At 52.1% G+C, this 26,572-nt stretch overlaps 1 protein-coding gene across 1 annotated transcript in view; it reads right to left on the bottom strand.

Moving 5' to 3' along the window:
* NXNL2 (nucleoredoxin like 2) overlaps positions 1-26,572 on the bottom strand; it is a 214,508-nt gene that overhangs the window by 15,615 nt on the left and 172,321 nt on the right. Inside the window, exon 3 of the mRNA XM_019463790.2 lies at positions 16,438-16,635. Within this exon, the coding sequence (XP_019319335.1) occupies positions 16,438-16,635 (198 nt within the window). The remainder of the gene's footprint in view (positions 1-16,437; positions 16,636-26,572) is intronic.

Below are 26,572 nucleotides of genomic sequence, written 5' to 3'. Positions count from 1 at the left end.
GATCCAGAAAAAAGAGAGAAGAGATGAATTTACAGAAATAAAGAGCATTTTTAAGGGCTTATGAATTCAGTGCCAGCAAATTAGTTAACTTACATGAGATGGAAAAATTCCTAGATAAATACAAATCATTATAATGAGCTCGAGTAGAAATAGAATATCTACACAGACCTAACAGGTAAAGAGATCAGATTAGTAATTTGAAACACTACCAACAATGAAAACCCATGCTGAGATGGGTTCACTGGTGGATTCTACCAAATATTTAATGAAGAATTAATATTAATCCTCCACAAATTTATCCAACAAATGGAAGCTGAGGGAACACTTCCAAACTCTCCAAGAGGTTAGTATTCTCCTGCTACCCAAACCAGACAAAGACACCACAGGAAACTACAGACCACTACCCCACATAAATATAGATGTAAGAGGTGCTCAGCAAAATACAAACAGCATCTAGCAACATATGAACAGTATATACGCCACGACCAAATAGGATTTATCTCACTAATGCACAGTTGATTTAATCATCCAAAATTAGTGTGAGGCAATATATAACAGAATCAAGGCAAAAAAAAAAGAAAAAAGAAAAAAGAAAAAGATCCTATCAATACTTGCAGAAAAATCACTTGAGAAAAATCCAACACTCTTTCATAATAAAACCACTCAACAAACGAGAAGTGGAAGGGAACTTCCTAAATCTGATAAAGGGCATTTGGGAAAAACTTGCAACCAACATAATCTTAATGCTGAAAACTTAAAGGCTCTCCTTCTAAAATCAGGAACAAGAGGGGGATATCTGTTCTTGCTACTTGTTGTTGTTGTTTGTTGTTTGTTTTTGTTTTGTTATTGTTGCTGTTGTTTTTGTTACTGGTATTCAACCTTGCACTGGAAGTCCTAACCAAGACAATAAAAAATAAGAAAATAAAAGAAAAAGAAAAGAATACATCCAGATTGGAGAAGAGGTAAAAGTAATTTTCACAGATGGCATGACATTGTATATACAAAATCTTAAAGAATCTACCATAAAATCTACTACTGGAATTAGTAAAGGAGTTCAGCAAGATCTCAGAAAATAAGATCAATATATAAAGGAAACTGTATTTCTACATACTGGCAATGGACATTTTGAAAAAGAAATGAAAGGAAACAAATCAATTCTCAATGATATCAAAAAGAACGAGATACCTAGGAACAAAGTAAGTGCAAAACTTTTACACTAAAAACTATAAAACGTTGAAAGTCATTAAAGTAGATCTAAATAAATGGAAAGGCATTCCACATCATGGTTTACAGGAGCAAATATTGTTAAGAGTGCCAGACTCCCCCCAAATCATCTACAAATTCAATGTGATCCTTATCAAAATCCCAGTTGGCTTTTTTTTTAGCAGAGATTGAGAAGATGATTTTATAATTCATATAGAAATGCAAGAGATGCAGAATAGCCAAAACAATCTTAAAAAGGAAGAATAAAGGTGAAGGACTCATACAGCCCAATTTCAAAACTTAAAGCTACAGTAATTAAGGTATAATGATAGACATATAGAGCAGTAGACTAGAATCGAGAAATAAGAACTAACTATTTACATTTATAAGCAATTGCTTTTTGACAAGGTGCCAAGACAATTCAAGGTGGGGGGTGCGGAGAAGAGTCTTCAACAAGTGGCGTTGGGACAACTGAATATCTATCTGCTGAAGAATAAAGTTGGTCCCATACCTCACACCATACAATGAACTCAAGATGAATCATCAACCTAAATGTAACAGCTAAGTCTATAAAAGTTAGAAGAAAATACAGGACTAAATTTTCATGATGTTAACCTAGGCAATGGTTTCTTAGATAGTCACATCAAAGGTACAGTGACAAAAGATAAATATAGATAAATTAGACATCATTAAAATTAAAAGATTTGTGCCGCCAAACATACATCAAAGAGGTGGTAAGACAACACACAGATTGGGAGAGGTATCCGAAAATCACATCTCTGACAGGGGACTTGTATCTAGAACATACAAAGAACTCTTACAACTGAATTATTAAAAGCACAACACTATTTAAAAAATGGGCAAAGGACGTGAACAGGTATTTCTCCAAAGGAGATACACAAATGTCTACTCTGTACATGAAAAGACATCATCACTCCCTAGGGAAACGCAAATGGAAACACAGCTCACTCCACCAGAAGGGCTATAATCAAAACGACAATGTAACAAGTGTGAGCATGTTACACAGTAAATAGAGACACTAGAACCCTCACACTCCGCTGTTGGAAACGTAACGAGTGCAGCCCCTCTGAAAACAGTCTGGCAGTTCTTCAAATGGTTAAACATGGAAGGACCACATCACCCAGAAAGTCCATCCCTATGTCTGTACCCAAAAGGATAGAAACATACCTCCGTGCACACACATGCACACAAACGTTGACAGCAGTGTTATTCACAACAGCCTAAAAGGAAAAACAACCCAGATCCCCGCCAACTTATGAATGGATATATGGTATATCCATACAGTGTTATATTAGTCAGCCATAAAGATGACATTGAAATGACACAGGGTACGTGAACATATCCAGTCACTGAAGACCTCATATTGTATGATTCCATTCATGTACAATGTCTAGAATACACAAATATACAGAGATAGAAACTGTATTAATGGTTACTTAGGGCTGGGCAGGAATGGGGGAGAATATGGAGTGATGGCTAATGGCTATGGGGGTTCTTTTAGGACGGATCAGAATGTTCTGGAGTTAGCTAGTGTTGGTGACTGCATAACCCTGGGAATATACTAAGATGCATTGACTTATAATGGGTGAGTTGTATATATGTGAAATATATTAAAGAAAGCTGTTTTAAAACAAACAAAAAACCCCCACCCTTTTATGATCTCACAGCATCCGTGAATCAGGAGTCCTGGCTCGGCTCGACTTGGCTCCAAGGTTAGGGTCTCCCAGGGCCGCAACCGAGGTCCCCATCAGGCCGTGCTTTCCTCTGAAGCTTAGGGTCCCCTGCCAGGCTCACATGGCTGTTGGCAGAATGTGGCTCCTCACGGCTGGTGCCTTCCGTGTGTCCCTGCCACGTGGACCCAGCCTTCGGCAGTCCTTCATCGAGGACAGCACGAGTGTCTAGGATGCAGCCCCGGACGCCCGCTGTCGCCTCTTCAGGTCAGGGTTGGCCCACCGCCTGCGCCGGGGGCTCCTGGTGAGAAGCAGGCCCCAGGTCCACCCACAGTCACGGGCACGGGACAGCACACGACACACCGCAGGGCTGCAGGTCACCGTGCTGTCTCAGAACTCCCCCGCTCGCCCACGTCCCGGCTCTCCCCTACGGCTGCCCATTCCACACACACATCGTCTTCCCCAACGGGGCCACTTAGCTTTCAACCGAACTTTCTGCCAGAAAGTTCTGCGCTTCTTACAGGGGCCGCTGCTCTTTCTGTCTCCCTGTCCACTGCCATCCCTTCCAACATTTTAACCCCTTCAGAGGAGGCCTACTTGCGACAACCCTTCCCTAGGGGCCAACCGGGAGCCGGGAGAGCTGGAAGCCTCGGGCTGACACCAGGGCATGGGCGGTTCGCGCAGCGGTCGGGGGAGAAGGTGTTCCCACTGTCGCTGCGGCACAACCCCCCCCCCCTGCCTGCCAGAGGCTCCCCGTAATTAATTAGGGAAAGTTTTTATGTGAGGGTTTCCGTGTTTATGGAGACATGAAAGGACCGTGCTAGTTTCGGGGGAACCAGAGAGCGCCGTCACTCTGTGCCCCGTCTCACATCAGACGCCACACACGACGTGCTCCGGCTCGTCCCCACCAGCCCATCCCGCAGCCCGCCGCCACCCTCCACACACGCACGCCCCTCCACATGCCCCTCTACACACACCTATGCACACTCCTGTCCTCTGCGCCTCCCTCTGCACACACCTGTCTCTCACACACTCCAGGATCACCGTCTACGTGCTCTTTTCCTCCCCAAACATACACCCGATTCAGCCATGCTTAGAATCAGCAGTTTATATTTTTATTGCAGGCCCACCTGACATTGCTTTCTGAGAATGATCTCGTGTGATTCACCATTCCAGGGGTCCACAGATGGCACGGCTTCACCTCTGCACATCACGTCGGTGCTGGGAGGAAATGCCCCTCTGAAACTCTTGTCCCCGTGCCCCCACCCGACAGGAGACAGACCCAGCAGAGGCTGTTCCCTCCGGGGCTGTGGGGCGGCCACTTTCTCTGGCTCACGTGTGCACTGCCCACAGCAGGGCTCTGATGTCCGGGGTGAGGGAAGGCTCTGGGGAACCTTGGAACTGCCGTCAGGTGTCTCCAAGAATAATGCTCTAGCTTGGAGGCCGTAGTGTGGGGCACAGGGGCCCTGTAGGGCCCGAGGGACACCTGGGCACAGACAGGGTTGACTCTGCTGCTGAGTGTCTGCTGATAAGCAAGTCCTCTGCGTCACTGACGCTGTGCCCCTCCCCCAGCAGGTGGAGAGCCGAGCTGTCTGGTGCAGAGGGACCGGGGAGTGCATGTGGCGGAGTCCGTGTGCCGTGACGGGCGTTGTTCCCACAGCGGGTGGTGGGATTCGCTAAACCACAATCTTGCCTTCACAGGGAACACGCGAGCTAGGGTTTGAGCCAACTGGCTGGCCCACCTCCTCCCAACAGAAGAACGAGCTTGTGCAGTCGGGCGCAGACAGAGGAAGGACTAGGGGGTATTTCCAGTCTCAGAATGAATCCCTGCCCCACGTCCCCGAAGCCACCGCCCTTTGCTGTCCTCCAGGATTGCTCCTGAGGGGGAATGCCCCCTCCCCCCTGGAATGCGTGTCTCAACCGTCCAGTCAAGTCCCACAGAGAACGCCGCCAAACATGCTTTGCCAAAGGGAACGTGGCTTTATTTATCTTAAGTGTTTGAAGGGATTTTTTAACCAAGGTGCTCTTGACCTTGACACGAACTGGCTTAAACCTGGAATAAAAATAAAAACCTAGGCTGACGGAGCTCTGGACGTGGTTTTCTGCACTGTTTGAAGGCAGGGTGCTCCTGGAGCCGTTGACCAGCAGGGAAGCCTCCCTCTCTGTGGGGAGCACGGGGCTGCTGGGCCTGGGGTCCAGGGGCCTGACCTGGAGCCCATGTGGTGTTCTTGGCTCTGTGTCTTTGGGGAAAGAACCGTGGACCCTTGGGGTCTGAGCTCCCCCACGAATGAGATGACCTCGTAGAATGTTCTTTGTAAAATCAAATACTTGGGGCTCTCACACTCAGAAATATGTGGAGTGCCCCCCAAATAGCCCACCAGCCGCGGCAGGAGTCTGCAAGGGGACCTGGCGGTGGGTTGTCAAAAGGGGGGGAAACGCATCGCCTGGGGAGGGTCAGAGCCGCAAGCCTGCTGCTCCACGGGGCGTGACGTGGCCGTGATGCCCCCAGAGACACCCCGCCGCCCGACCATCTCATCGGACCGTGGACGCGGGGCAGGGCTCCGGGGTCGCCTGACGCTCTGGGCCTGAGGTGGTGGCTGGTCAGCGGCAGAGCGGGCCGGAGCCTGGCGGGCTCTTGGAGTTCTTGCTTTCAGAGCCAAAGGGAGGCCGGTGCCCCCACCAAGTACCCGCTGTCAGCCTGTTAGCTGTTGTCTCCAGGTATGGACACAGGAGACATACCCCTAGGATCTGGCCAGTCTGTCCCGGTCTTCTGGAGAGCTGATTTTCTGCGGGGAGTAAGTCACGTAGCTTCTGGCTACGACTGGCTTTCCACGCGGCACAACCACACAGCAGATGCGCGTGGCCACACGGACAGTAATCGGCCAGGCCCGTGGGCGCGTCAGTCCCAGGACGCTTACAGAAGCGGAAGCTGGTCCATCGCAGACCCACCGTGTCTGGGCCCTGGCGAGGGCGCACCGCAGCGTCGACGCCCTGGCCTGAGTCACTCCCACGTTGTTCCCCATCCGATGGCCACACGTGCAGTGACGCCAGCTCCTCTCCTGCTCCATGTGCAGGGAGGCCACGGCACTGAGCGGGCAGCGGGGGGCCAGCAGCACCCCCCGGGGCTGAGCCGGCGCGCACGTTAACTCCTGGGGCCCAGCAAACAGACCAGTGAGGAAAACACACGTGGGGAGCACAGCCTGGCCTTTTGTTGGTGATTAATGGGCAATGTCCAGCTGTAGAGGGCCCGGGTTATGCTGGTGCTCCCGAGGAGGGAGAAAGCCATCCTCAGCCGACATTCGGGGACAGGAAAACAGGCAGGAGTGAAACGTGTGGGGGAAAGCGGACAGGGGCGTGCCTCCTGGCGGGAGATGCTGTACAATGGGAGGCCATGGCGGGATTCCGTGGAGGGAGTGTCCCCTTCCATCGGCCGTGACGCCGATGAGTGACCTCGCCACCTGCAGCCAGGGCACCGCAGCCAGCACAGACCCACGGCCACCCCCACGGCCCGCAGCGCCTGCCACGGGGCGCCTCCAGCCCGACTGCACGCCCCTCACGTCTGAACCCTCGTCACTATGCCACGGTGTCTGTGTGTGTGGACCTGGAAGGTGGACACACAGACGGCAGAAAGAGAAAGAAAAAAAAAAACCCCTCCTGCTCTGAATCCTAAAAACCAGTGAGTTGTCAGAATACGTAAAAATCAGGAGGGGAGGGAAAAGGGTCTGAAATTAGGGCACATTAACAGCATGAGACTAATCCACATGGAAGAAAGAATTAGAGAGGGAACAGTCAAGCCACAGGATGTTCCAGGAGACTGGGAGGTCCTCTCCTGCAGCAGAGCGAAAAATGAAAAGAGAAATGTCTCTTGTTATACATCTTCCTTCGGGAGATTATCTGGACTTGAGGAATCCGGGATACTTAACAAAAAATATGTTCATTTCCTTGAAACAAAATGTTAGTTTTCAGTCCTTCCAGTGAGCCAGATCTGGTCAGTCTCTCGGCTCCGTTGATGATCTTAGGTGCAAGACTGAAATCTGCTATTTTATTATGTTTAGTAGATTGCACTTAGGGAGACAGTTGGTCAGAAGATTGAGGTTTTAGTTTGTTTCCAAATGTTCCCGGGTCAAAGGTGGTCAGGTCTCCTTCCTGAGACAGAAGAAAGGAGGAACAAAGGAGGCCCCATCAGGGAGCCCCCAAGTCTCTCAAGATGAAAACTGGGCCTTTACTGTCTCAAGTGCTAAGAACCTACAGGGCTCTTGCCTGTGAACTTTCCAGCCTGTGACACCACAGGTAAAATTCAAAGATCAAGTCTTATGGCCTGAAGTTCACCATAAGAAAAGTCATTTACAGCCTCACACCCAGGTGAGGCTTGTGGTTCATTTGTTCTGTCTGGAGAAAGTGGGGGTCTGGTCAGGGTCCCGAGGAGCTTCTGGGGGCATATGGGCAGATCTTCCCCAGAGGTGTTCAGTGCCTATGCTGTGCAACGTCTGGGGGCTGTCCGACCCTCCTGTCCGGGTGTCACGGGCTAGATTGTGTCTGTCCCCCAGCCCTAACCTCCAGTCCTTGAGAAGGAGCCATTATTTGGAGTGAGGGTCTTAACAAAAGCAATCGAGTTAAAAGGAGTTCATCAGGGTGGGTCCTAATCCAGTATGACTGGTGTCCTTACAGGAAAGGGAAATGTAGACACAGACACACACAGCGAGGGTGCAGTGTGAGGGTGAAGACAGCCAGCTGCAAGCTTGGGGGAGGCCCGGACCTGAGCCTCCCTCCCAGCCTCAGAAGGAGCCAACCCTGCCCACACCTTGACCTGGGACCTCCCGTCTCCAGGGCAGGGGGGGACGAGGGATGTGTGTTGTGGAAGCCTCTCCACCCGGCCTGGGTGCCTTGTTACAGCCCTGAGCAAACTCCTAGACTGGGATGGGGGCGGACGGGACCTGGGGTCACGGGAGGGCCGTGCAGTTTTGGAGCCCAGGGATCTGCCTGTCTGCATCCCACATCCTCTTCCTGCTGCTGGTGTGCTCATCACTTCTGGAGAGCTTCCCAGGTCCTCCCCTGGGCCACTGAATCCCGATCGCATGTGTGGTCCTTCAAATCTCCTGGGGTTGCTGTTACAACATCAGTTCCGATTGGTATATCCGGGTGGGCCTGGGTGATGTGAGGCCACCAGCCCAGGGTCACTTTGGGGAATTCAGTGCCTCGACCTTTGTTATTCAAAGCAGGTGTGTGGACCTGGGGGCTTTGTCCATGTCCGGCTGAAGAGGGCTCTGCCCGGTGCCTCACATGCGCTGTCCTTAGAGCACATGGGGACTCAGTGTCTGAAACAACCATCAACCATGAAGCCAATAGGAGAACTCTTTCATGAAGCAACTGAATTTCATGGAATCTCTGGAGTCTTGAAACTATTTTGTCTTGTGTAAAACACCGGTATCAGAGTTTGTTTCTTATACATCATCATCACCCCCCTCACCATCATCATCATTACCATCATCACCACCACCACCGTCATCATCACCACCATCACCATGACCACCATCACCATCATCATCACCATCATCCCCATCACCATCATCAACATCATCACCATCACCATCATCACCATCATCACCATCAATATCATCACCATCATCACCATCACCATCATCACCACCATCACCATGACCACCATCACCATCATCACCATCATCACCATCACCATCATCAACATCATCACCATCACCATCACCATCGTCACCATCACCATCATCAACATCATCACCATCACCATCATCAACATCATCACCATTATCACCATCACCATCATCACCATCACCATCATCACCATCACCATCATCACCACCATCACCATGACCACCATCACCATCACCATCATCACCATCACCATCATCACCACCATCATCATCATCATCATCATCACCATCACCATGACCATCATCACCACCAATATCATCATGTGATTCATACAAAGAAACATGGCAGAGTACATTTTCATTTGGTGTGGGGGTGCCAGGGCATATTTGGTAAGAATTTGCTGGGAATTTGTACCTTTCCATTGGGACTTCCCTTGTGCTAGTCATGGAAATTCTAAATCTTCCATTTATGTGTGCATGTGTGTGTGGTGTGTATATGGGGAGTGTGTATGTTGTGTATGTATGTGGTGTGTGTGAAAAAGAGAGATTAAGGGAAAAGACACTGTTCAAAAACGTGCTTGATTCGAAACACCGAGAAGACACGTTTCTCTTCCCACTGAGGCGGTCGGATGCCCGGCTCTGGCGTCCCGGGGCCTGACCCCCCGAGACACCTTCGGAACCATCCCCTGGCTGCCTCCCCTACGGATGCCATCAGCCAGTTTTCCATCTTGGGCTTCGGTGTCCCTGAAGGCAGACGTTTGGGAATCTCTGGAGAGAAGAGGTTTAACTTAGAGTCAGCGTGGGCCTCCTTACAGGATGCCCCACCCAGGGGAGGTGACAGGGTGGCTGGAGCAGGGCTTGGGCTGCGGTGGCTGAGGGAGTGAGGGTCAGCCTTGCCCCCTCCTGCGTGGTGCCGGCTGGGCTGTTCCAAAATGTGATTTCCCTCTGCCTGGGCACTGTCTGCTCAGAGCCACATGTCCAGCAGTTTGCAGGCTGACAGAGGTCAGCACCCCAACAGGGCCTCCCTCCTCCTCACCCAGGCCTTGGGTGGACCCCAGTCCCTCATGCCCAGCGTCCCTAGCCAGTGGCACGGGCCACACAGCTGCCACAGGTTTGCCGTGGGTAGAATGTCACACGTCTCAAACCTGGGCTGGCCGGCGAATTTCCCGGAGATCCAGACAGGCTCCGGGAAACCTGTTGGCTTTGGGTGCAGGGACCACGCAGGCTCCTCAGGGGCCGGAGAACAGAGACTGGGGCTGGAGGGGAGAAGGTGTGGAATCAAAGCTAGTTCTAGCACCTGCTTCTGAAAGACCAACGGCCTCCAGAGACGGCCTGCCCACCCCCCACCCCACAGTTTTCAAATTGTGGATCTTGGCCGTGGGGGAACTCTGTGACCCCCACCCCCACCCCTGAGCTTCAACCTTCTTCAGGTGGCCGGGGATGTTGATGCCATTTGGTGCCACTGCCACCAGCAGCAGCGTTGGCAGTGACTGGGAGGGCTCGGGCAGAACCAGCCCAAAGCCAGCTCTCAATCCCAGTCCTGCCCAGCAGCCCCACCATCAGGGTCCATCCCTGCTGCCAGCAGCCCCAGGCCCTTTGCTTATACAACAACGAGCATCCACACAAGGCTGAAGGCAGGAAATCCCAGTTGGCCTTTCCCGCATCTTTAAAAATGTTAAAACACTTTTATGGGTGTTTTATTTCATTTTGTTGTCTGATTGCTAAGGCTAGGACTTCCAACCCTATGTTAAACAACAGCGATGAGAGTGGACATCCCTGTCGTGTTCCTGATCTCAGGGGGAAAGCTCTCCATTTTTCCCCATTGAGGATGATATTAGCTGTGGGCTTTTCATATATGGCTTTATGATGTTTAAGTATGTTCCTTCTATCCTGACTTTCTTTTTTTTTTTTTTTAATTTTTTTTTTCAACGTTTTTTATTTATTTTTGGGACAGAGAGGGACAGAGCATGAACGGGGGAGGGGCAGAGAGAGAGGGAGACACAGAATCGGAAACAGGCTCCAGGCTCCGAGCCATCAGCCCGGAGCCTGACGCGGGGCTCGAACTCGCGGACCGCGAGATCGTGACCTGGCTGAAGTCGGACGCTTAACCGACTGCGCCACCCAGGCGCCCCTATCCTGACTTTCTTGAGGGCTTTTATTTAGAAAAGTTGCTGTATCTTGTCAGATGCTTTTTGTGCATCTATTGACAGGATCATATGGTTCTTATCCTTTCTTTTATTAATGTGATGTATCACATGGATTATTTGTGAATATTGAACCAGCCCTGCAGCCCAGGAATGAATCCCACTTGATCACGGTGAATAATTCTTTTTATATGCTGTTGAATTCGATTTGCTAGTATCTTGTTGAGAATTTTTATTCCGTGTTCATGAGGATGTTCATCCAAATTAGCAGAGAAGAAGTCAAACTTTCACTTTTCGCAGGCGACATGATACTCTACATGGAAAACCTGAAAGACTCCACCAAAAAGCTGCTAGAACTGATAAATGAATTCAGCAAAGTCGCAGGATATAGTCAATGTACAGAAATTGGTTGCATTTCTATACACCGATAATGAAGCAACAGAAAGAGAAATCAAGAAATTGATCCCATTTACAATTGCACCAAGAACCATAAAATACCTACTATTAAACCTAACCGAAGATGTTACAGATCTGTATGCTGAATGAAACCCTGCCATTTGCAACAACGTGGATGGAACCGGAGAGTATTATGCTAAGTGAAATAAGTCAGTCACAGAAAGACAGATATCCTATATTTTCACTCATATGTGGAACTTGAGAAACTTAACAGAAGACCATGGGGAAGGGGAAGGGGAGGGGGAAGGGGAAGGGGAAAACAGTTGCAAACAGAGAGGGAGGCAGACCATAAGAGACTCTTAAACACAGAGAACAAAGTGGGGGGGGGAGGGGAAAGTGGGTGATGGGCATTGAGGAGGGCACTTGTTGGGATGGGCACTGCGTGTTGTATGTAAGCGATGAATCATGGGAATCTACTCCCGAAGCCAAGAGCACACTGTATATGCTATATGTTGGCCAGCTTGACAATAAATTACATTTAAAAAAAAAAAAACTTTTGCGGTAAAACACAGACACCATGAAGCCTGTGCTCTGAGTGGGTTTTAAGTGCACAGTTCACTGGCACGAAGCACATTTCACACTGTTACGCAACCATCACCACCGTCCATCCAGAGGACTCTCTTATCTCCCCAAAGGGAAGCTCTGTCTGCACTACACCAGCCCTATTCCCCGCCCCCAGCCCCCACACCACCATCCTCCTTTCTGTCTTCATGGGCGTGACCCTTCGGGGGACCTCACACAACATTTGTCCTTTTATGTCTGGCTCATCTCAGTTGACGTGATGTCCTTGACGCAGCAGGTGTCGGGACCTCCTTCCTTTTACGGCCAACTGATACCCCACTGTGTGAGCACACCGCCTTTCATTTACCTATTTATCCATCCGATGGCACCTGTGTAGCTTCCACCGCGTGACCACAGCGAGTAATATTGCTGTGCACGTGCCTGCACAGATATCTCTTCCAGACCCTGCTTTCAACTCGGGGGGTGGTATAAACTCACCATCTTCTATTATCAACACGTTTCGTGCTCAAGTTCTATCGGAATGGGGGCAGACGCGGGGACGTCTCCGGCAACCGGCACTCAGTGGCTGCTACCGGCCAAGGAGCTGATGACGCTCAGAGTGACTTGGGATCCCAGGCCCACCTTCTCAGCCCCGGCTTCTTCCCGGAGGAGCCGTTCTGTTTCATGAGGAGCTTCAGTTTTCTCCCGAGCAGTGACGTGCTGGTTTGGGGATCCACAGGCGTCACTGTGCGGAAATCCTGAGAAAGGAATTCATGCTCTTGGCCGCTGCAGCCCCCGAAGGGCAGGATCTGGGGCGGTGTGGAGGCCGAGGACGCCTGGAGGGGGCAGCTCGCACACGGTCCCCCTCGGTCCGTGGATCGCTGACACTCTAGCCTCGAAACTATTTACTCAGAAAGAAGATTGAAGTTGATTACTCATGTGTGCCTCTCAAAAAGTTAGAAGAGAATAACAACTTTAAGTGGAAGAAAGTTGACAGAAAGGAATCATGATGAGGGCCAGTGAAACAGAAGCAAACGCGTGACACAGAAAACCCACAGAGCCACCAGCTGCTTCTCTGAAAAGGCTGATAGAGTTGATAGACCCCGGGGCGGGGGGCGGGGGGCGGAAAGACGGGGAAAGGCAGGGGTAACTGAAAACGGACCACAAGTGCAAGCTCGTTCCATCAAAAGACAACATGAAGATTATAAAAAGGCAATTTGCTATTCACACAAATATGTGACACAGGGCTCATATCCACAACATGTAAAGAACGCCTCTGAATCAATAAGGAGGAACAATAATGAGCAATAAAGGACAATGTGCGTCCTGATAGACACACACACGCTCCTGGAAGAAGGAAGATACACAGACACAACTACTTGGGAAAACTGTTGGTCAACACCCCCGGTAAAGCCAGACACAGGCCTGCGGGGCGCCCCGGGAACCGTGCCCGCCAGAAGAACCCGCCAGCCCAGGGAAGAATGGCCACGCGAGCGAGCGGTGGCTGCTGGTGCAAAACATCCCTGCTGTGGCACCAAACGAGAGTGCGCAGACACAGAGGCGCACACAGGGCACTTGGAAACCAGGTGTGGGATAGAAGTCGGGCACGGCGGGTACGTGGGGGGAGGGCGCCCAGCAGGGAGTTGCTCGGGGACATTTGGAGCGCGGGTCAGTCTGTATTAACGTCGCGGGGTCGCCAGCCTGTGGGCATTTCCTGGGCTCTGGGCTTGTGTGTGCACGCCGTGCGGTGGGCGGCCTGCTACCTTCCGTGGGAGCTCACCTCCCCGGGTGCGTGTTCTCCCCAGAGGCTCCCACGGAGCGCGGACACGCTCCCTCTTCACAGGCTTCACAGTCCCGCTCTGTCTTCTTGCTTCTGCGTCAGAGTGCGCACAAGTTAGAGGAGGGAATACTAACAGGCCGTTCCGGGCCCCCCACAGGTGTCACCGCAGGGAGCGAGCAGTGGCCCCGAGACTGCAGTGTGAGGAGGCCACTTCCCAGGCGAGTCAGGCGCCCTGGCGGGATCGAGCTCGAGGTGATCAGCCCGAGTAAGCGCTTCCCACCCAGCACAGAGGCTGGCCTGAGTTTCAACCACAGTCAATAAAAATGAGCTGTATTTAACGTGAAAGAGAATTTAAAATCCTACTTGATATTAATACAAATGCAAATTACTTTCTTTTTGGCTGTTCAAGCCTCTCACTAATAACTCTTTTTCGTCGTTAAGAAATCGTTTTAACAACATTAAGACTGAGTTATTTAAAGACCAATACTTGCAACCGTACAGAACATTTTTTTTCAATGGAAACAAGTTATAAATACAGAGTCAGTGATAGCAAGAAGGATTTTTTAAAAATAATTTTCCTTTTACAGATGGAAAAGGCCTGTCTGATGATTTGCTGCCGTTAGGGGCTCATTCTGAGTTGGGAAAAACAGAGGGAACAGCAAAGAATCACAGAACAGGCTGATGGACGGCATCTCGGCCAGCTGCCAGGGTCAAGGGCTCTCAAACACAGATGCTCCGATCTGCGATCTGTGTTTTTAAAAGCTCTTAAACACTCTAGAAATATCTCTCCGGGTGATTTTAACAATCAGCCAGGATTGGGGACCAATACGGTTTCCCTCAGCTTTTAAAAAGAAAACCTTTATCTTCTCGAAAAGAAACCGCACAGACAGCTACCTTCCTATTAAAGGTATTTTAAAAGAACCCTCTTGCACTGTCGGTGGGAATGCACACTGGGGCAGCCACTCTGGAGAATAGTGTGGAGGCTCCTCCAAAGGTTAAAAATAGAACCAGCCTATGATCCAGTCATTCCATTACTGGGTATTTGCCTAAAGAAGATGAAAACACTAATTTGAAAAGACATACACACCTCTATGTTTATAGCAGCATTATTTACAACAGCGAAGATATGGAAGGAACCCAAGTGTCCACGAATAGGTAAGTGGATAAAGAAGATGTAGTATATATGTAATAATATATATTCAGTCATAGAGAGGATGGGATCTTGTCATTTGCGACAACATGGATGGAGCTGGAGAGTATTACGGTGAAGACAAATACCACACGATTTCAGCCCGTGTGCTGGTCTGGAGGCTGGCCACCACGCACCACCCGGCGCACCCGCGAAGGAGGGCTCTGTGCTTCCCCCCGGGTGAGGTGCGTTCCCCCAACTCCCGCTCTCTGGCTGTGCGTGGGCCTGGGGTGCAGGCAGGCTCAGGCTGGAATCTGCCTTGGCCGCTCGTTCTCTGGAGGCCTTTGAACTTGTCTCCCTGCGTCTGCGCAGAGGAGGGAGAACAGGAGCAGGCGCAGAGCTCGGCCAGGCCTCTCTGGGGAGGGCATGCCAGAGCACGGGGCCGGTGGGAACAGAGCCCGGGTCCCTGCCGCACAGGCCGTAAGCAGGCTCAGCCCTCTGGCCAGCGGCCCTCCAGGCGCCTGAGGTTTTATGGAGCATCCAGGGCCACTGGTGGGGGGCACGGGGTTCCATCGTGCTAAGCTTGCTTTGTCCAAATACCCCGAGATTCCATCAAAAACGTGTCTTCCCTAATTGCCCATTGGGGCCAAGGTTTGAGTTTCCCTCTTTCTCCTCAACCTCAGTTATTTTCAATATTTCTTTAAGGTATGAACATAACTGATCGCTGAGCTTTCACTTCAGGTTCTTACTTTAAAATCAGTTACACGTTTGCAAAACAGCAGAATATTCTAGAGACACATGCAGTGTGGCACACACACACACACACACAGAGCAGAGCTTATGGTGAAAATAATGTATTTTTTCTTAGCTACATTTTGTACTTTTTCTACGGGCCTATGTACTGATTTTTATCTCTTCATTTTGAACAAACGAAGATCTCGAAGGCCTTGTGACTAAATTCTACTTGCAGAACAGGCTCTACCACATGGGCTCAGGGAAGGGACAGTCTCTCCCCAGGACCCTGGAGGACCTTTCCACCTGCAGACTTGCCCCCTACACCGGGGATCACAACGTCTGCCTTGTCAACCTGAGCACTGTAGGTCCTGGAAGGGATTTTAGGTGCTAACGTGTGAGCTGCTTTTAGGTAAGAAAATTGCAGGAAGTAGACTATCCTGAAATTGCCAACTTCACCCATTTTGGGAGAACCCAAGATGCAAACTCACACTTGCGTTTCCTGCAGGCTGAGAGGCCTGTCTCTGCCCCCGGCCTCAAGGAACTTTGCCACTGAACAGGATAGGCATGGGTTTCTTGTTTTTTTGTGCTTGAGAGATGGGAATTCAAGTCCCACCCTGCTAATGGGCTCTATGGTATTTCTTGTCCTGTTTTTTCTGAGTAGGCCCATGGGCAACCTCACAAGAGACTTGACTGAACAGCCAGGACGGGCTTGAAAGGCTGGGTCCTCAGCTCTGGTGGGTCCTGAGTGTTAAGGGAGGAAGCGTGGCCCTTTGATGATGAGGCTTTGTGCCCATCTGTCCCTGTTCCGACTGTGTGCAGCCCGGTGTCCCTGCAGGTGGAGTGGACCCCAGTGGAGATGCCGGCAGGGGGCCTGTAGCCTTGGGAACCTTCCGGATTCATCCAGTGCCACTCACCTTTTCTGCCATGTTGGGTCATGAGGCCGGCGTAGTAGGACGCTGGCCCCTGAGCAGCTCAGGAGGCCCCAGAGGAAAGAAAAGCAAATGTTTCTCTCGTTTAAACCACTCTTGTGTGTTTTTATTCCCCAGGGAGGGAGGCTGGGGGAGCAGGACCAAATGCTTCCACAGCTAACGGAGCTGAACATGAGTTATTCGTAAACTAAGTCACTGAAACGCGGGTTTTCCCATTGTGGCGAGTTGCCGGGACCACGCACCTGTTGTCTTTCCTCGCAAGGCAGGTGGCTGCGTCACTGTCACCCAAATCTCTGGCAAACGGTGAGAAGAGATGGGCCTTCTGTGGGCGTGTTGGCTGAGTGTCCCCTGGACCTGATGCTTGATTCCTCATGGGAGCTTTGGGTAGAGGAAGGTCTTGGCAAGAATTTGATTTCTCGATCGTCAACGTTTTCTCAACTCTGAAAATGTGCAGAGAATATATTGTTTAAAAGATGTTCGGACACCTCTATGTCAAGCACGCAAACGTAGAGATGATAGTCTAAGGAATCTCAAGCCACCCCACGCCCAGTGCGTGATCACCCCTCGACCCCACGCCCAGTGCGTGATCAGCGTGTTTTGCAATCTTGCTGTTTCCTTCACACAGTGGTTCTGAGAGTGTGAACCAGCAGCGTCCGCAGCATCCCGGACTTGTTAGAAACGAGAATTCCAGGTCTTACCCCAGCCCCACCCGACCGGCAGCTCTGGGGGCCCAGCATCGAGTGTTAAACATCCCTCGGGGGGCCCGTGAAGCTTGAGAACCACTGCCTCTCTCCCCCCTCCAACTTCCCCCTTTGTTGCATGGTTTGTGTTTGTTGACCCTCATTGGTGCAAACAATGGGCTCCATATGTTTGTACTGCTAGACTCTTCCCTGTGCGTCTCTAAACCACAGGACATTTGTCTCTGATATGGCAGACGTGACGTTACCACCTCCAACGAGCGCCCGGTGGATATTCAATCTCCCTGGATTATCCCTAAATTGCTTTTTTTACATCAGGCTTTATAATCTGGGATTAGACAAGGTCATGCATTTCTGAGAAGGCGTCATGGGCATTCCAGCCCTCTGTGAGGTTCAGCGAGCCACGCCGTGACCCCACCCTGCTCCCCACCTGGCAGGAGACCCTTCTAGTTTCCAGCCACACCTCGGCTGGCACCACGTCTGCATCTAGGCTGGAGGTGGGGAGCGGGCTGGCGGGCCCCTGACACACGAGCAGGGGCGCCCGGCACACGTCAGGTGCTCTGTCTGGTTGATGCTTGAACAAGGAAGAGAAACAACGAGACCGATCACCTGCGCCCACAGCCCCAGAGGCAACACTGGGCCACACTGCCAATTAGGACGTCAGACGCTTTCTCCTGGAGCCCCGCACACATGCCCAGGTCGGAGACACGCGGGTCCCCTTGCAGGTACTGACCATGTTGTGTGGTTTCTGCTGTGGTCTGGCCACTCCTGACACAGAACAACTGAAGCCACGGGAACTCCCCTTGGTGGCCGGGGGAAAACTCAACGTGGAAAACGGGTAGGTGGTTTCTTAGCAACTGAACTGCCCTTAGAACGCACAGACTTGCCAAATCACTGTGTCGTACATCAGAAACCAATGTGGCACCGTGGTACAATACTCTATTTCAACACAAAACCTTAAGAAAGGAACTAGGAATCGAGAGGCGGACAGAGCGATAAGAGCTAACCTGCTCTTTCTGTGGGACGCAGCCATCAGCGATCACAGCCCACAGTGTGTCTCCAGTGGATAAGAGCACGGATGTCCACACCACCTGCACGCAGTGTTCACAGCAGCTCTGTTCATAATCGTGCCAAGATGTCCTCCGTGGGTGAATGGATAAGTAAACTGTGGTCCATCCAGACAATGGAATATTATTCAGTGTTGAAAAGAAACGAGTTGGAGCGCCTGGGTGACTCAGTCAGTTGAGCGTCTGACTTCGGCTCAGGTCATGATCTCATGGTTCATGGGTTCGAGCCCCACGTCGGGCTCTGTGCTGACAGCTCGGAGCCTGGAGCCTGCTTCCGATTCTGTGTCTCCCTCCCTCTCTGACCCTCCCCCATTCGCTCTCTCTCTCTCTCTCTCAAAAATAAATAGACATTAAAAAAAGAAAAAGAAATGAGCTATCAGGCCACGAAAAGACATGGAGGGACTGTAAGTATGTTCAGTTAGAAGGAAGCCGGCTGGAAAGGCTGTGTGATTCCAGCTATGTGACATTCGGGAAAAGGTAAAGCTGTAGGGACCATGGACAGTCAGGGGTTGCCTGGAGGTGAGGGACGGGGAGTGAAGAGGACACAGAGCACTCCAGGGCAGCGGAAGGACTCTGTGTGACTCTGTAATGGTGACACACATCATCATACATCTGTCCAAACCCACGGAAGGCACATACCCAAGTGAGCCCCAAGTGAGTGTAAACTGTGGACTGTGGGGGATGACGATGTGTCCCTGTGGGTTTGTGGGTTCATCACTTGCCACGAATGCCCCCCTCTGGTGGGGGGAGGCCGTGCACAGGGGGTGGGCGGGAGGCACGTGGGAAATCTCTTCCCGGGTTCGGCGTGAGCCTAAAACCACTCTAGAATAAAGTCTATTTTTAGAAGAAAAGGTGGACAAAGAGAGCTGGGAATGGGAAGCCCCCTGCACCTGCCGGGGCCTCGTCTGGCAGAAACCAGGAAGGAGGCAGCATGTAGGTCCTGGCAGCACCAGCTGCTCCGCTCCCCTCCCCCCCAAGCCCCACGGCCCCCCTTCCTCTGGGGGCACCTCAGGGCCCGCAGGCTTCTGAAGCCTCCCTACCCCCCTTTCGGCAGCATTTCTGCATTTGATGTTTACTCCACAACAGTGTTTTGTTGCTCAAGTTGCTGTGAACACAGACAAAATAGCAGGGATTCCCGGGAATGGCTTTAGATCTTCAGAAGAAAGGCACCCTATAAATCCAAGCCATTACTCCTAATGAAATGATTCACGACCTCCGTCTCCCATTTGTCCACTCCGTCAAATAAAAAGTACTCTCCGTTTTTCCCGCCTCCGCTTGTCCCACCGCCTCCTCCAGAGAATCTGGTTTCGGTTATTTGTGGGGCAGAGTTTATATTTGCTCCTGGAAACCTTTAGAGATTGTGCTCGTTTTGAACCAAACTGTAGCTTCCAGGGTTGAAATGAAGGCGGACGGGACCTGCCACCTTGAATCCTAAATCCTCAGGATTTAATCAGAGTCTGGGGTCTGGCCGGCCACCAGCTCAGGTGACATGTCCTGGGCTCAGCCCCGCTCTGCCCCCTCCCAGCAGAACCGCCTCCCAGCCCGGACGCTCTCTGAATCTTGAGAAGCCGCAAGCCCCCCATTTTCCTTGAATATCCATGACACCTGATGTGAACTTCTGAAAAGATGTTCCTTTAAACCTATAGACTTATTTGCATCATTTTATTATCACTGTTCTCCGTTTCCCCCTTGTTTATGTCAACCTAATAGCACTGCATGTTTCTCGCAAGGATTCAAGGTCTGGGGTTGGCGGGTGGGCAACTGACCCCTTTCACCCCACATCCCCACCACGTTTTCACTCTGTGAAATAAAACAGTGCCATCTTAAAAAAAATTTTTTTTATGTTTATTTATTTTTGAGAGAGAGACAAGAGTGTGAGCAGGGGAGGGGCACAGAGAGAGAGGGAGACACCAAATCCGAAGCAAGCTCCAGGCTCCGAGCCGTCAGCACAGAGCCCAATGGGGGGCTTGAACTCACGAACCATGAGATCATGACCTGAGCCACAGTCGGACACTCAACCAGCTGAGCCACCCAGACGCCCCAGTGACATCTTTTAAAGTATGAATACCTGATTGTTGCAGGACCATTTAGTGAAAAGGCTATTATTTCTCTATTAACTTGCTTTGGAAATTTGGTCAAAATCAGTTGTCCATACAGGGTGGCTGGATTCCTGGACTCCTTTCCACTCCACTGATCTTTTTTGTCTGTATTTTCCAGAAAGGTACACTGCCTCAATTACTGCAAACTCATTATAGTCTGGAAATCAGATAATGTTAGCGTTCCAAATTAGTTCTTATTTTTAGAAATTACCTTGGCTGTTGTAGGTATTATGCATTTCTGTAGGACTTTTAGATTCAATTGTCAGATTTTTAAAAGCCTGCTGGAATTTCTGTTGGGGTTGCATTGATCAATTTGGGCAGAATTGACATGTGATCCATACTGAGTCTATCCACGCCTGATTAATGGGCTTTTTTTTTTTCCTTTGGGAGGAGGGTTCACGATGCACCTGAGTTTTCAAAGGAGTAAAGGGCCTGAGAATCACCGCTGTCGAGGACTTGTGTGAGTAATATCTCGACGGGGACAGGACAAAATGTCCTGGATGTGGGGAGGACACACAGCCCTGAGCACGGCCGGGAGTCTTGCATGGAGGTGCCTCTCCAGGACCCCTGGGAACACCAGGCGGAGGGAGGAAGGGAGGCTCCAGAACGCCGGGCTTTCCGATTTCCAGCTGGCAGGCAAGAGACCTGGAATCTCAGCCAGGTTGAATGGGCGGCCAGAGTTGGGAAGTGTGGAAGCGGCATCCCATCTCCTGGTGACTGCGTCACCAGGTTCCTCGGCCAGCGTCGTGGGTGTGGACGGTCTGCTGGCTTCAGCGGGTGACCATGGTGCACTAGCCCTCATGGGTGTAGACTGCGCATTAGCCCACGCGGGTGTAGACGGTGCCCTAGCCCGCGCAGAGATGAGTCACTGAGGGTGTGCTGCTTTGGGCTGAAGCGTCTCAGGCCCCCCGGGGGAGAAGCACCCTGCCGTGCGGGTCGCAGGCAGGAGGACACCAGGGGTGTGTTGTCCCAAAGCCCACAAGCCAGTGTCAGTTTCAGCAGGCTCCACGTTGATGAGGGCTCTGCTCTGCAGCTCCGTCCGGCTCACCAAGTGGGCCACCATCGTCTGTGGGTGCGGCGGAGTCCCCAGGCGGTGCCCGGCCACCACGGCGGGCCCGTGTGGCTGTCAGCCTCGTGACCCGCAGCGTGGTTGCACCAGCAACGTGTAGCCGGCAGACCTCCTCCGCCGGCGCTCGAACTTTCCTGGTGACTCTCTGGGGGAGACGGTCACAGTCCCCACACTGGGCACCATGCTGCGCGACCGTGACTCCTTCGCCGTGTGTGGCCCGCCGTCGCGGCACACGTGGACCTGCCCCGGAAAGGCTGAGCCGCGAAGAGCACCTTTTACCCCGTGAAATATTTTAACCTCTGTGTTAGGACGCGAGGACGTTTGTCACCAGCCAGGTCCCCAGCGATGTACTTGTGATGACCGCCCTGCCAAACTTGTGCTCTGTGCCAATGCGGTGCTATGGCAACGACCCCGCCGCTCGCTCCCCAGGATGCCCGGGCTGTCCGCGTGGTGACAGCGTGGATGAGAAAGCATTTCACGGTGGCAGCTGCACAGACGTGAACACAAGACAGACTTCTGTTTCCCGAGGGCATCTGCAAACCAGACTGTTCCCGGATGCGGGCGTGGGGGCTGAGCTCCCGGCCATGCCGCATGTGGCTCAGGGTCCACTCATCCCGCGAATCCCAAGACATGGGAGCGCATCTCTCACGATGACAACAAGCACCCGGGGATGCAAGCCTTTAATGGATTTGGTCAGACTTCTTGGGAAATATTTGTACGTATTTCTGAGCCGAACGCTCAAGTGCGGCTTCTCAGAGCTCCTCGACTGTCTTCGGCAAGACAGCTCGAAGAGGGTCTTTCCTCCGTGGGGGAGGGGAAGGCAGGGAGGCCACGTCAGGTCCCGAAAGGAGAGCCTTCCCGGGTAGGATCTGCTGACTCCCAGTGGGGGAGGAAGGCGCAGGAAAGGGGGCAGGAAGGCCACAGCTGTTGTGGCGTTAGGACGGCCTCGGGAAGGAGGGTCTGGCAGACGGGACTCGTGACAGAAGCCTCCCGTCCACCTGCTCAGCACCTGTTAGCTGTGTGTCTCTGGGCACATTGGCCAACGTCTCTGATGACCAGGCCCTCACCTGGAGAACCAGAGCAATAACCGTGGTAGCAGCAATTTCGTATTCACGAGGTCACTGGGGGCAGCCAATCAGATGATGCATTTAAGTCACTTGCAGAGAGCCCAGCGGACAGTGGGGACCATGGACGGTGCCTGTAACTACCAGTGACAGGTTGGTCACTTAAATGTCCTGAGCTCTGCTTCTGGGAGTAACTCTCGGAACTTCTGCATGCGGAGTGCCCGGACGTGGGGTCACCACTTTGTCCCCAGGCGCTGGGCCCCCACAGTGGCCTGCCACAAGGGATCAGGGAGCTGCCGGCCCAACAGGCCCCAGAGAGAGGGCTTCCCCGGCGGGACGGAGGAACTTCTGGTTCCGGCAACGTCACCGACCCCGGGAGCTCTCCCCGCCACTTTAACTCTGTAAAGCGGGGATCCCGTTTCTGAAGGCCAGACCTCAGCTTCGGGCTGCCCAGCACCGAGGTGGTTCCAGCAAGAGGGACTCGGGCTCTGCCACGAAATTCCAAAGCTGTCTGGACCAGAGGGAGCGTTCCCGAGATGAAGTGGGGCAGCCACTTCCCAGGCCACAGGGAGGCCGTGTCAGGAAAGGGGGCTCCCGACTGATGAAGTGGTCGGAGGAGGGGGTGGCCGTGGCCCTGCGGGCAGGTGGTGGACAGCCACCCGTGGCGGGGGGGCTTCTCAGCAGTGGACGTGGGCAGGGTGGGCTCTAGGGGTCCCCGAACCGGGGGACCCCCAGACGCCTGTCAACAGGTGCATGGTAACCAGAACGAGGTGGAAAGGACACGGTGCTGCAGACGTGGAAGCAAGGCTGAATCTCCGTCCTGCTGAGTGGCTCAGCCAGTCCCAAAGGGCCACGTACTGGACCGATTCCTGACGTAAAACCCCTGGACTGACTTTTAGCAAGAAAAAGCAGAGCGGCGCACGCCCGGGGAAGGGCAGAGGGCGGGCGGGCAGCAAAGAGGCGGGAGGAGATGTGGGGGGTGGGGGAGGTGTCCCGTCTGGCTCACTGGGCTGCAGGCGTTAACACGCGCAGGGTGACAGGTGCACGCTGTCCCCCCTCCACAAAGCTCTTCCAGCCTCCGCCTGAACCCGGAGAACCGAAGCCACTAGCAGGTGAGCCATGTGTAGGCGACCTTGCAGAAGGAGCCGCTGGGAGTCACCGACGCGGGAGCACTGGGAGGCGGCCGCGGCATTCTCAGGGCACCCTCGGGCCGCAGAGCGAGAGTCCGCCCCGTGTTTACGGGCAAACCGAGGCAGGTCACTCGCAGGGTGCATCTCTGCGTCGGCACCGAGTTCACTCTGAAGAGTAAAGTTCTTTCCCCGAAAAAGACTAAATGGTGTCCTGAGACAACATTATGTCTCTGAGGAGCTTGGCCACTGGTAGCCACGAAACAGCCACGTGAAGGGCTAAGGGCCTCCCCGGGGGCTCTGTCCCCAACTGCCTGGGGCCCGGGTGCACTTTCCTGGGAGCTGGACACCGCCAGGACACCCAGGGTCAGGGGACCAGGGGACCTCAGCTCAGGCAGGAGAGTCAATCACCCACTGCTCCTGCCCCAGAGGACACAGGACCTCTCCCCAAGAGGGTGGCTCTTTTTTTTTTTTAATGTTTATTTGTTTTGAGAAAGAGAGAGTGGGGGAGGGGCAGACAGAGAAGGAGAGAGAGAGAGAGAGAGAGAGAGAATTCCAAGCAGGCTCCGAAATGTCAGCACAGACCCCGATGCGGGGCTTGAACCCAAGAACCGTGAGATCGTGATCTGAGCTGAAATCAAGAGTCCGACGCTTAACGCACTGAGCCACTCAGACGCCCCAGGGAGGGCAGCTCTTAAGGGAGGAGCGGCCAGAGCAGGAGCCCAGAGCCCAGGGCTGCCCCAGCGGCTGAAACCGTCCTGCAAAACCGCTCAGTCTCAGCAGATTTCCCGTTAGGAGATGACAGGGTTTGGGGGGATGTGTATGATTGCCATCCTGATTATCGTGATGGCTTCGTATGTGATACGAATGTCAGCCGTGTTCTGAAGGTACCTTCTAAACACGCATTTGACGTCAATTATATACATCTCTTTAATTTTCTCTTTTCTTACAAAAGATTTCAAAGGTTACGGCTCCATTGCCAAGTAGGGGGTTACTCTCTCTCCTCCATCTGACTTGGAATTCTCCTGCCAGCTGACCACCTCTCCTTGAGATCTAAGATGTTCTCATCTGAACCACTGCAGGTTCCCTCACTAACGGGTTAGGCAGGTGCTGACTGGGTGCTTGACGGAGAATTGTTTGTGTCATTTTGCAAGCCACCCTTTGATAAAATTTACACCTATAATAATCATATACCTATGACAGTATAAACAACTGTCTGTAAGATGTCAAAACAAATCCTTCAAGAGACGATAGCTACAGACTTCGTATCTGAAATATTCTGTCCTTCATTGCTCACCCCGTGGAAGCAATTGTTTTGCGAGTAGATTTCTGACGACTTGAAGAATTCACAGGAGTATGCCATGAACCTAAGGACAACCAGCAAAATTTCATGACCTAGGGCATGATGTGAAGATGAGGACTAGACAGGATAATACCTGTTTTTCAAAGCAGGTGTCCAGATCTTTCTGGAAACGTGGGGGGAGGGAGGTGCGGAATCCGGGGAAACTGTGTAAAACAGAAAGCACGTGGTCCGTAAAAGGAGGCACGTAGGGAAGTTGAGGTACCGGGATTTGTGCTTTGGTGTTCGGACTCACAGAGACCTGCCACAGGAGCACTCACGTCTATGTTACCCACTCAGAGGATTAAACCAATGCAGGAAAATGACGGGCAGAGATGGGGCGGTGAGAAAAGGGTCTAAGGAGAAAATTGGACAAGACAGAGGGTAACACAGAGGGTTTGACACACTTATCCGCGCTGACTTAGCCTCAAAGGGAGGACCAAACGTCCTGAGGCAGGTCACACTGGTCTGTGCACCTGTCCGAGACACGCACGCGCAGGCTCCCCTCTCGAGGGCTGCTCTGCCAGGTTCACACGAGGCGAGAACACAGCCCCGAGGGCAGGTGACTCAGCAGACGTGCACAGAGGCAGACCCCCACTGAAGGTTTGATCCCACCACACTTCCTCACCACCGTCTGGCAAGTACACTCATGGAAAGAATTACAGAAGGAAAGTTCCCTCTTTCCAATTTTTTTTGAGCAAAGAATGTTCAGTGTCAGATCTGTACATAAATATTATGCTCACATTGATCATGGCTACTACCCTCCTTGAGGAAAAGGGAGAGAGAGAGAGAGAGAGAGAGAGAGAGAGAGAGAGAGACAGGGACAGAGGGAGAGGGAGAAGGGTGGAGGGAGTAAATAAGGAAGAATACATTCCAATTGTCGGTTATACCTCAGCTGGAGGTATATTCAAGCTGGAAAAAACAAATCTAATATCATGAATAAAGGCTACTTTTTAATGTAGATATAAATACACTGCAAGATCAGAATTGTTCAAGCATAAGAAAAAAATTCAAACGATTTGATCTAAGATGTCAAAGAAATGAAAGGGAAGGGAGTTTCGGTTCAAGATGGTGATGTAGGAAGACCCTGAACTCACCCCTTCCTGGAACGTGGCAAATCACACCTGCCCATAGAGCAGCTCCTCCTGGAGAACCGAGGGCTGACTGACGACCACTGAACAACAGAGACAGAGAGAATGGCAAGAGAGAGAGACACAGTAACAAAGGGACCCCCGCCCCGGAAGAGCCAAAGCAATCCTGAGGAAGAACGAAGCTGGAGGCATCACCCTCCTGGACTTCAAGCTGTGGGTCCTCACCCGAGCAACTGCCCCCCACCCCCGCAGCAGCACCAACCCCCCTCCAGAGCCCCGGGGCCTGCATGCGTCCTCACCCTGGGCTCCCCGGGAGAGGGCAGAGAATGCACAGACAAGAGCACGGCGCCTGGGATCTTCTCTCGACCACTCCCCACCCAAGGCCCCGTTTCTTTGTCCCTCCCGCCACCCACGGGTGGCCGGGTCTCTTCCAGATGCTCAGGAACCCAACTGAGCCTCCTGGATCCGCGTTCAGCCTCCACACCCTGTTCTGGGCCAATGGCCTGGCCGGTTCTCCTGGGAGCCCTGCTCTCACCGCAGCACATTCATTCCCTTCGGTTCTTGGCCAGAGACCATCCCACAGATGGTGGGGACAGCAGGAGGTGATACGTACAGTTGTCATTCTCTCCCCATCCAAGAGGAGAACGTCTAGTTTGGCTTCAATTCTTCAAGTACTTACTACATAGTGGGTGTCGGGGAGGCCACATGAACTGAAACACACTTTCCGTCCTTAAAGAGCTTTACTCTTTTAGGCTTTGACAGTTAGCACAAACTGCTCTATGGCAGAAAAAAAGAAGGGGAACAAGTTGCTGGTCTACGTAAA

This window comes from Panthera pardus, unplaced genomic scaffold (assembly GCF_024362965.1).
Source record: "Panthera pardus isolate Hobbes unplaced genomic scaffold, ASM2436296v1 HiC_scaffold_20, whole genome shotgun sequence".
NCBI classification, from domain to species: Eukaryota; Metazoa; Chordata; class Mammalia; order Carnivora; family Felidae; genus Panthera; species Panthera pardus.
The sequence above is the reverse complement of the archived record's forward strand: the minus strand, read 5'-3'. Positions and strand labels throughout refer to the sequence as shown.